The sequence below is a fragment of the Brassica oleracea genome, chromosome C3, assembly GCF_000695525.1.
Source record: "Brassica oleracea var. oleracea cultivar TO1000 chromosome C3, BOL, whole genome shotgun sequence".
In the NCBI taxonomy this organism is placed as follows: Eukaryota; Viridiplantae; Streptophyta; class Magnoliopsida; order Brassicales; family Brassicaceae; genus Brassica; species Brassica oleracea.
Window position 1 is genome coordinate 7,376,775 of NC_027750.1, and position 10,285 is coordinate 7,387,059.

General features: G+C 37.1%; 3 protein-coding genes across 5 annotated transcripts; 1 reads left to right on the top strand and 2 right to left on the bottom strand.

Annotated features, from left to right (window-relative positions):
- Window positions 1–2,537: 2,537 nt before the first annotated feature.
- Window positions 2,538–4,611, top strand: LOC106335055 (myb-like protein A). Its single transcript, XM_013773472.1, has 3 exons — window positions 2,538–2,867; window positions 3,172–4,270; window positions 4,347–4,611. Exons 1-3 carry the CDS (start codon window positions 2,538–2,540, stop codon window positions 4,583–4,585), a joined length of 1,668 nt encoding a protein of 555 aa, XP_013628926.1. The 3' UTR covers window positions 4,586–4,611.
- A 363-nt stretch (window positions 4,612–4,974) lies between these two features.
- Window positions 4,975–5,285, bottom strand: LOC106329781. Its single transcript, XM_013768421.1, is given in 3 exon segments — window positions 4,975–5,064; window positions 5,135–5,194; window positions 5,196–5,285. Coding segments are annotated over 3 exon segments (240 nt in total).
- Window positions 5,286–5,585: 300 nt separating this feature from the next.
- Window positions 5,586–8,364, bottom strand: LOC106335056 (FH protein interacting protein FIP2). 3 transcript variants are annotated; one of them, XM_013773473.1, is made up of 12 exons: window positions 8,239–8,364; window positions 8,012–8,106; window positions 7,661–7,770; window positions 7,254–7,388; window positions 7,016–7,162; window positions 6,844–6,927; window positions 6,656–6,702; window positions 6,486–6,559; window positions 6,325–6,383; window positions 6,180–6,239; window positions 5,998–6,078; window positions 5,586–5,882 (listed from the first exon to the last, which is right to left on the bottom strand). In XM_013773473.1, the coding sequence occupies exons 2-12, from the start codon at window positions 8,055–8,057 to the stop codon at window positions 5,829–5,831; spliced, it is 897 nt and encodes a 298-aa protein (XP_013628927.1). In that variant the 5' UTR covers window positions 8,058–8,106; window positions 8,239–8,364; the 3' UTR covers window positions 5,586–5,828. The 3 variants fall into 3 exon arrangements, with proteins under 3 accessions (XP_013628927.1, XP_013628928.1, XP_013628929.1); XM_013773474.1 differs by having other exon boundaries at window positions 8,012–8,109; window positions 8,239–8,355; XM_013773475.1 differs by having other exon boundaries at window positions 8,012–8,138; window positions 8,239–8,355.
- Between the last annotated feature and the right edge of the window lie 1,921 nt (window positions 8,365–10,285).

Sequence of the window (10,285 nt, forward strand, 5' to 3'; positions counted from 1 at the left end):
AACCTTCGAAATAATTTTATACCCTACATTACATAAACTAATGGGTCGCAACTCCGTCATCCTTATAGGTCTCTCCGTTTTTGGAATCATACAAATATTAGTAATATTTAACCTCGAATCCAATTCTCCAGAAACCAAAAAATCATTCACCATCTCCACCAAATCTCCCTTAATAATATGCCATGAGTGTTGGAAAAAAAGAGCTGTCATGCCGTCCGGTCCTGGTGCCTTCTCTGGATGCATCATAAATAGAGCCTCTCTGACTTCCTCCTCGGTCGCTATCCTCATTAGACGTTGATTCATTTGTGGAGTTATGCCCGGTGTTACCTCTGAGAGAAATTCCTGAAATCCTGATGGAGAAGTTGTAGTGAATAATTCTTCGAAATAGTCAACCGCCACTTTCTCTACTCCGTTGTCCTCTGTAATCCCATTTCCATCACCATCATATAGCCCTACTATCCTATTACGAACCCTTCTTTGTTTAGTTAATGCATGATAAAATTTTGTATTTAGATCCCCAGATGAATACCACATATTTCTGTTTTTCTGATGCCAGTACTCCTCTTCATCCTTATATGCCTCTTGTAATTTTCTAGACACTTCCAAAATATCCTCTTAAGATCTAGTATCATCTGTTTGTATCTCCTCCAAAGCCTTCTTTAAATTTGATATTTTCTCCTTCTCATAAGGTGGATTATTTTTCATCCTGAGATCTAGTATCATCTGTTTGTATCATCTGTTGTGTTTTTATCTAAAATTATATTTTTTATTATAAAATATAAAGTTTAATGTTTGATTTATCTTTTTAAAAATATAATTAATAATTTATTATATTGGTTTTGATTTAATAGTTATAAAGAGATAAATATCTATAAGAACGCTGAACACCTAGTACTATATTAATTATAGAACGCTGCACGTTTGTGGTCGTGGCATTATCTGATAAACTATTAATTAACGTAAACTACCAATTATTGTCTAGTCTGTGCAACAAATACAATATACTTATTATACGTGTTATCGTCTATGCATGTACACGTAAGACACAAATATGTAAACAACTACTGCCTACCTGTAATCTTAGTATCCAACAGGCAACAGTGGTTAATTTGCAGACACCGGCACTAATTAATCCATCAATGAATCAACATATTATACAGTAGATAAATTATACAGTAGATAAATTGATTATTTATTATATACGGTGTGGAGCTTTGGAAATTGGGATATAGATTGAATTCATATAGACTACTCACATATTGTTGATGACGCCATCTCATACCAATTGGCGTACAACTTCTGTGACTGATATAGTCAGTTTTTCTTTCTTGCTCGAATTAGTTAACTGATATATCTGGTACATGATACTAACATATGAAATTTTAAATTTCTGATTGTTGAAGGTTATATTAATGTTTGGATAAGTGGATACTAGTTAATTTCTGGTACACGATACTACATATGAAATTTTAAATTTCTGATTGTTGAAGGTTATATTAATGTTTGGATAAGTGGATACGAATTCTGTTTAGTCAATTTCAAGCTTGAGTTAGGGTCTACTTGTTGCAAATCAAGTAGGAAACCTAAAATCTAAGAGCCAGCATTAATATCGAAGTGCTTCTCCGGTAGACTTTTTCAAGCCTCAAAGTAAGATATGGCTACTAACGGGATAACCCTTGGTGGATTGAGTATTTTGACATCCTCTTCCTGGCTTTCATACTATATAGAAAGTTGAAATACGATGAAAACATTTTTCATTAATTGTAACTGTGTACAGAGCTAACTATATATAAGTATTTCCGCTCCTCTACTCCTACGTATAGTGTATAAAAATGCATGTATTATGTACATGCATGTATAACTTGACTCCTAATATAGTTTCCATTCTTTTGATTCTCCTGCAAAACAATCCTTCTAGTGTTCATATATTCCCAACAGCCTGATTTGGTCTTACATCTCTAAATATTAGTTGAAAACTAACATTGATCGTCTAATTATTTATCAGTAGATTTCAAATATACATTGCAATTAATATATTTGAAAATGTTCTTTTAAGTTAGAAATAACGAAAGCTCTCGGAATGGATTAACTGCATAAAGAATAAACACGGAATCTATAATATCTATAGGTTAGAATCTGATAATGCTGGTCAACTTTTCCAGTGTCATTTGCTTAAAATAGAAAGACATAAGTCAAAGGAACAACCAATCTTGTGAGTTGTCTAAAAAGACTTGTGTTGTGTCCAGAAAAACAAACACTGTCAGTTTCCTATCTCTCTCCTCAATGTTATTTATATATCTTTTTTATTTCTTGTTTTTTCAGTTGTAACTTACACCGTAAATCACCAAAGTTACCTCTTCTCTTCTTTTGTCGCTTATCCCTCTTTGTCATCATTTCTAACAGAGGAAACTGTAAATAAAAGAGGATTAGAAAATATTTTCACCAAGGCCACCTTTGAGGGGTGAAGATCACTCTGTTGGTCTCACCTTTCTCAAATCCCTTACAAAAGAATCAGTGGTGGAGGGAACACAAAACATATGATCCTGTACGGAGTAGGAACAGGGAATGATGGTGGATCTACCAATCACATATCAGACGGAGGAGGAAGAGTTGCACTGAAGAAAGGGCCATGGACGGCGGCAGAAGATGAGATACTTGCGGCGTACGTTAGAGAGAACGGTGAAGGAAATTGGAACTCCCTTCAGAAACATACATGCCTTGCTCGCTGCGGCAAAAGCTGCCGTCTCCGTTGGGCCAATCACCTCCGACCTAATCTCAAAAAAGGCTCTTTCACAGGTGACGAAGAACGTCTCATTATCCAGCTTCATGCTCAGCTTGGCAACAAATGGGCTCGTATGGCCGCTCAGGTACAAACAACTAATGTTTCTCAATTATGAAAAACTTAATTTGTTTCACATTGTACGAAATACAAAATTAATAAATTTACCTGAAAATTATTAATAATATAAATTTAAAGTGAATTAACCGATCATGAATCAATTAATTTCAATAAATTGAAAGCTCTATTAAAAGTATCAAAGCATTTTATATTTTGAACACCAAATCTTTTCTAAAACATTTTACATTGTGAAACTGGAGGAGCAGTTGTTGTTACCCATGCTACGTGAGGAAACAAAGAACTAATCGTTTCTGCACTTTTTTGTTAAATAGTTACCTGGACGAACAGATAATGAGATTAAGAACTATTGGAACACGAGGTTGAAACGTCTTCAACGCCAAGGACTTCCTCTCTATCCTCCAGATGTCATCCCTAATCATCAGCTCCATCCACATCCACAACATCATCATCATCAACAACATCAACAAATGTATTTCCATCCACACTCATCACAACCAAACACACCGTCATCTTCTCCTCTTCCATCTCCAACACCAGTAAACGCAAATCCCTCATCATCTTTCACTTTTCATACCACAAACGCATCAACCGCTAATCTCCTCCATCCTCTAAGCCCTCACACTCCAACCACACCGCAAACGCCTTCTCAGCTCTCTTCCAGGCCACCTCCACAGCCACTCTCATCTCCTTTATCTTCCCCTCTCAACAACCAATACCCGACTCTTCCTCTTTTCAACAACAATAACAATAACACTAACTTTACTTTCCCTAGACCTCCACCTCTCCTCCAACCGCCTTCTTCACTCTTTGCCAGACGCTACAACAATTCTAACACTCCTCTCAATTACACCAACCGCGTTTCAACCGCACCATTTACCCCTGTTTCAAGAGACTCTTACACTTCCTTTCTGACATTGCCTTACTCTTCCTCTGCTGCTCCAAACACTCGACCCATTACTTACCATAACACTAACAATAATTACTCTTCGTTCTCATTAAACCCTTCATCTTCTTCATATCCTACAACAACTTCTTCCCCAAGCTTTCTTCACTCCCACTACACTCCTAATTCTTCTTCCACCTCCTTTCATACCAACCCGGTTTACACCATGAAGCAAGACCTCCCTTCAAACCAAATCCCTCAGATATGTGCTTTTAATAATGTCAACAACTTCACAGACAATGAGAAAGGTCTTCACAGACGAAGTATAAGCTGCAGCCTCTTAGAGGATGTCATGGAAGAGGCTGAGGCTGTAGACGGTGGAGGCGGAGGCCGACCTCCTAAACGGAGACAACTAACATATTCTCCTCTAAACAATCAACACAACAACAACAACAACAATCACAATGACTTCTTCTCAGTCACTTTTGGACAATATGATTCCTCTGAAAATATATGTTCCTTACAAGGTAAACTAAAACCGCAAAACTTTAGAAATCTAAACTCTGGATACAGTTTTAAAATGTTTTTTTGATTGAAACGCAGATTTGAAACCAAAGGAAGGGGAGTCTCTTGAAATGAACACGATGCAAGACGACATAGCTAAGCTTCTTGACTGGGGAAGTGATAGTGGAGAGATCTCTAATGGACAGTCATCTGCTGTCACTGATGAGAATCTAGTTCTTGATGTTCATCAGTTCGCTTCACTATTTCCGGCGGATTCCACAGCTGCAGCAAACGACAACAATGATAATAATAACTTCTCATGGGACGACTTGGATTGAGTCAGCTGGAAAAAAGATAAAAAAGAATATACGGACCAAGATCAAGAAAAAGATTGATTTTATTTTTATCATTATATATTTTTACATGTATTTGTTGCAAAGTTCCATTTACTATTAAATGTTGTTTCATCCCTTAATTTTGTGATTATGGATACGTTCACGTATTTTTCTTCAAAATCCTTCATATTTTTCTACTTTAGAAAGGAGTTAATATTTTCTCTTAATTTAGTGGACGTCAAATAAATTAAGACTATGATCCATTTTCCCTGACCTGACAAGAGTTATTGTTTCCCTTGTTGCAACATCCAACCCTCACCTAACGATCGACGCTGACGTTAACGTTGACCTCGATCGACCTTCCTCATCCTTCACCGCGGCAGCAGCTAAATTTAACTGAAAGGACGTTCTTGAGTAGAGGGCGGGAGATACATCTCCGACAAAACGATCATGATCTGATCATAAAGACATGTTTCTTGAATCTTGACAGACAAGAAACTCTTACGGGCATGTGGCATTCGAAGCTTTGAGATAAATGAGTTATTTTGTTGCAGCAAAGGAAATGGAATCTGATTGGACTTGAAAAGCTTTGAGATAAATGAGTTCTTTTGTTTGTAGTTTTTCGGAGGAAACAACCATTGATGACTCGATCATTTACGGTCGTTGAAGTTGAGACATGCTCATGGTTGAAGATGCTCTTCATGATGGATATGAACCAAAGGAAGAAGCCCTAAATATCTGCTGAATGATTCTTAGATCACATGATCTTTAACTAATTTTCTCTCTACAATGTGTGAAGATCTAGACTCATGTTAATGTAGGATCAGGAATTGTAATTTCCTTCATTTTCCATTGGTTCAGGAGTTTTGGTTATGAGCAACGTCTCAGTATAATGTAATGATTTTTTCTTCTTTTTTTACACTCAATTTTCTAAAACAATATATTTTAGATAATTTCCTCTTTATATATTTGATTTGTTACTTATTTACGGTAACTATACTAATTTGTTTATTCCACACATTCTCTTATAACTTTCTTAGGGTCACACTAGACATCATTTACAAGCAAACATAATTAGAGAAAGACAACATTTATCAGCAAAGAAAATATAAAAATATTTCAACAAAGAAGCTTTGAGATCCAACGTTTATGTTTACTTCCATATAAACTCAAACCATTTGCCAAAAGCAGCAGTGACAAATAAAAATATAAGACAAGACTTCCAAGTCTGTCTGAACAAAAGAGGTTATCGGATAGCACCGGTCATATTAGCACCACCAAGGTTTGCCCCTTCCAAATGCTGTTACATAAACATATCTCAAGTATTAACTGTTTTAAGCTCTACTCAAAAACTTGAACAAGAGAGAAAAAAATCAATATCAATCTGCGCATGTATGTTTTTGGATTGGACCTACCGCTTCTCTCAGATTCACATGCCTCAAGTAAGCCCGCTGAAGGTTCGCTCCTTTGAAGTTGGCATTACTCAACTTTGCACCCTATACCAGATAAATATTATGTGTTCAAAACCACACTTATCACTGCTTAGATTGTCTCACCATTCACAAAATTAATATATAGCCTGAAACTGTGTAATTACCTTCAAATTTGCACCTTCTAGATTTGCTCCTTCTAAGTTCGCATTTGTAAGGTCTGCATTCTGATAGGCATGAAAGATAATCAAACATAATCTGATTGACATAAGCAATTGAAAGCTAAATTTCTACGAAGATCACTTAAGGCACCTGCAAGTGTGCAGAGCGGAGATCTGCACCACAGAAGCTACAGTCCACTAAGCATGCATCTACAGTACAAAAGTTATGTTTTATAATGTAAAAAAAAATCTCCTTTCATAACAGTTTTGAAAGATCATCAACAAGCAAAATGAAAGGTTAATATAATGCACCTTGTAAATTAGCACTCTGAAGACTTGTACCAGCTAACAACGCTCCTCTAAGGTTTGCGCCAGTAAACTCACACCTTTTTATGGGAAGGATAGAGTTTAAATCTTTCAGCAAGTGTTGTCAAGTATAAATGATCTGATAATAAGATGAGAAAAATTGATGAACTCCTTACTCGCGCAAAATAGCATTGTGAAAGATGGAGCCCCCAGCATCAGCATCCTGTTTGAAACTGAGCATTTTAGTAGTAATTCAGCAGATATATGATTAAGCAAAAAGATCTTCAAGGAAACCGCCATATGATATGATATATAATACTCTTCTCCCTAAGCAGCAGAAACAAAGTTGGTACAGCATACTTACCCGGAATTTGGCTAATTGAAGGTTTGTACGAGAGAAAAACACATTCCTGAGACAAGCATAGCTGAAATCCACAAGGGAGAGGTCCTGCAATATTCAAAAATCAAAAATGTACAATTCCAGAAATACAAGAAGTCAGCTACAAGTACAAGAATCTGAGATTAAGAAATGTTACCAGCTTGGAGAGATCAATTCCAGAAAGATTAACACCTCGAAACCTGACTCTTTCGGATTGTATGCATTTGATGATATCCACACGCGTTAGTTCAGCTTCTACCTCACCAGTTTCTCTCCTTGAAGCTTTTAATATTTCTTTCAGCCCCTGAAAAATAACAAGAAGAGAAGGCAAATGTTTAAGCAAAATGACTCCGGTTATGAGAAAACAGTAAGATGATAGAAAAGTTAAAGCTTACAAGAAGCTGGTAGTAGTCTACTTCGCGCAAAAGCTCAGAACAATCAGGATCTGAGAGAGTAGGAGCAATGCCATCACGCAGCCAGTTTAAGATATGTCGGAAGTGCTTCCCGTCTCTATCTATGAATACATATCCCTGCAACAGTTAAATCAAATACTTTAGTGGATATACTTCTGTCACAAGTGCACATATGCATACTCATATACTATTGAATCAAGAAAGCATATGTCTTTTTCAATTGATTCTATGCATTTCGAAACACCTCTTAAGATGGGTATCTAAAACCAAAGTCTGCATTACTAACTTTTGGTCACAAAATGAAGGCTCGTCGATCCAAGGACCCACTTTTAGAACTCACTGGAAGCCTGTGATATGAAATTAAAGTAACAAAAGAATGCAGATAATACCGTTTTGGATTCGTTGGACATAGCGTGACGGCCACTAAACATGGCAGCGAGCATTGAGTCAGGCTCACGGTTAGTCAAAGTATCAATGGTAGTACAGAACTTCTTCCCACCTGCAAATGAACACCAAAATTTCATAAATGTTTTGAAAAAGAGCAGATGTTTGAGGTTTTATAATCAACCCAATACACATTGAGGTTTAAAACTGAAAATTTTGGTAACTTGAGCATGATGCACCATCTCAATTACAGGACATAGTGTAATATTTGTGATACTATTTAGCAAATGTTTCGTCTTCCAAACAACAAAAGATTCGCTCTAATAAACATATCCTGATGAATGAAAGATTATTACCAATGTTAAGTCGAACCATGGAGGACAATTCAGAAGTCGTGTCCATGGGTGGGAAGAGAAAGAACTTGCTGAAAGTCGATATCTTTGAAATGGGTCTTCTTATACACAAAGAAAAAAACAGACGAATCTAGTTTGAGATCGAGACAAAAAAAAAGGGAGAAGAATGTAGGTTTTAGAAATGAAATCAATATTGGTCTGAAGAATTTGAGTAAAATCGAACAAGCTACCTGTTGAGAACTTGATGATGATAATGACTAATCAGAATCTAGCATCGTAATTCTGTATCAATTTCATCAGCAATGGATTTGGTTTGGAGGATTCACAAAGCTTAGTCAACACTTTGTTCCGACTTTTTTTTTATGCTTTTCCCGAGCAAGGAAAGTATATATGGATTTAATGGATACGATCTGAAAGCCCATTATCACAAATTTAAGCCCAGTTTTTGTTATAATATATGGAGTATAATTTTAGCTGAGATCGGTGAATCAGTTGTATTGTATTAGTAGTACAGTACTACTGCTACGTAGCATACATCTCAATTTTATGCCACGAAAGGAAAATATGTCCAAAATGAAAAAGCAAGGAAAACAGGTTTTCTAATTTGAGTTTGATGATACAAGTTAAGTAGACATGGACGTTACAAAAAAAAGCTTAAGAGCATTGCTACATATTTACCATTCTTTAAAAGACAGAAACAGTTTCGTCAAGAGCTCTCTAGATCATCGTACAACTCTATTTACTAAAAAAACAAGAACGCGGTGTGTTTTGGAACTTTGGAGCAACATTTCTTTTTTTTTTTGGTAAAATATCTTAAGATTTCATTATCAGATTTTAAGTTTTTTACAGACTTGACAAAAATAACTAGTAGCAAACTTGCAAAATGAAACTAACAGAGACTCAAACCTAAGGAAACAAATAAAATGACTCAAGCACATACGCAGTACACAAAGAATACATTGGAGAGGAACCGTCACTTGCCACAGAATCGATCCGCAGTTATAGCGAGAGCTGGACCCGGTAGAGTTTGGCGTACCCGGTGACCAGTTCTTTATGATCGGGTTGTCAAAAACAGCTCGCTAAGCCCTCCCAGTCAGCGGACTTCATGAACCGACGACTGTCACTCGAGACCAAAGTCACACGCCCCAAACAGGTCGAGCTTTATTTGGAGAAGGAGCAACAATGAGCCGCCACACGCTATGAGCCGGACCTGTACATAGTGTTATGAAACATTGGGATAGGGCCCCCACTTCTAAATTTTTTCTATATGTACATGTATGTATATTTATATAACTAATGTGATGTATACAACGTTGATAACAGAAGTTTAGTTGTGGAGATGTCAATGGAATATTAGGTGGGCCATGGGTAGTTATCGTTTTAGTGATAATAAATCATTTTCTTCTCTCTTTTTCCTCCTGGACCAAACGTACTCTGGTAACATTTCATTAAAAAAGTTAAAAAAACTGAAAAAATTCTTGGTTTTTAGGTAGAATTCAAAATTGTAACTGATTTTAACATATATTTTGTTGCGCACTCATCATAATCTCAACGGATTTAATTGTTTCTAATTTGAAAATTTTAATAGTCAAATTTTATAATATAAAAAATAAATTACAATATATACATATCAAATTTTTTTTTTTTTTGAATAGGGCCCCCAATTTTACAGGTCCGGCTCTGCACGCTATCAAACCTGCACCAGAAAGACAGAGCCCACTACTCCACCAGAAGGCGCAGACAGCCCTAGATCAGCCCTCAGTCCTTGTTGACTTCGGACGTTCCGCCACCGAAAAGGCTAGTCGTGGTTGAGAAGACCGACTACTCGCCTTCTCGCACACGCCCCTACAACGGAGAACCCGTAACAGATCAAGCCGGATTGGAAACGAAAGCAACACCATAGAAGCCCCTGTGAGAATGGTTGACCAGCCTAAGAAAGAACGCCATCGGGAACCAACGAGACGACGGAAGAAACACTGCAGATCCACCGTTTGAGGAACCCTAAGCGCCTTCAGCCAAGCAAACCAAGCCACTCAAATCGAGAAGATCAAACAGAGGAGGCAGAGGGAAAGACAAAGTTCTCCACAGATCCAGATCTGAACCACCACCATTCCGCTTGACCAAAGAAACTCCACATCCACTCCTCCACTTCGTTTCTCCGAAGATCCGGGTCCGACGCGCCAGATCTACACCGTACGGTGGCGCTAGAAACAGAACTTCGAGAAAGGAAACAGAGAGGAAGAGGGAGAGGAGAGGCGAAGAAGAAGGAAACGAAAA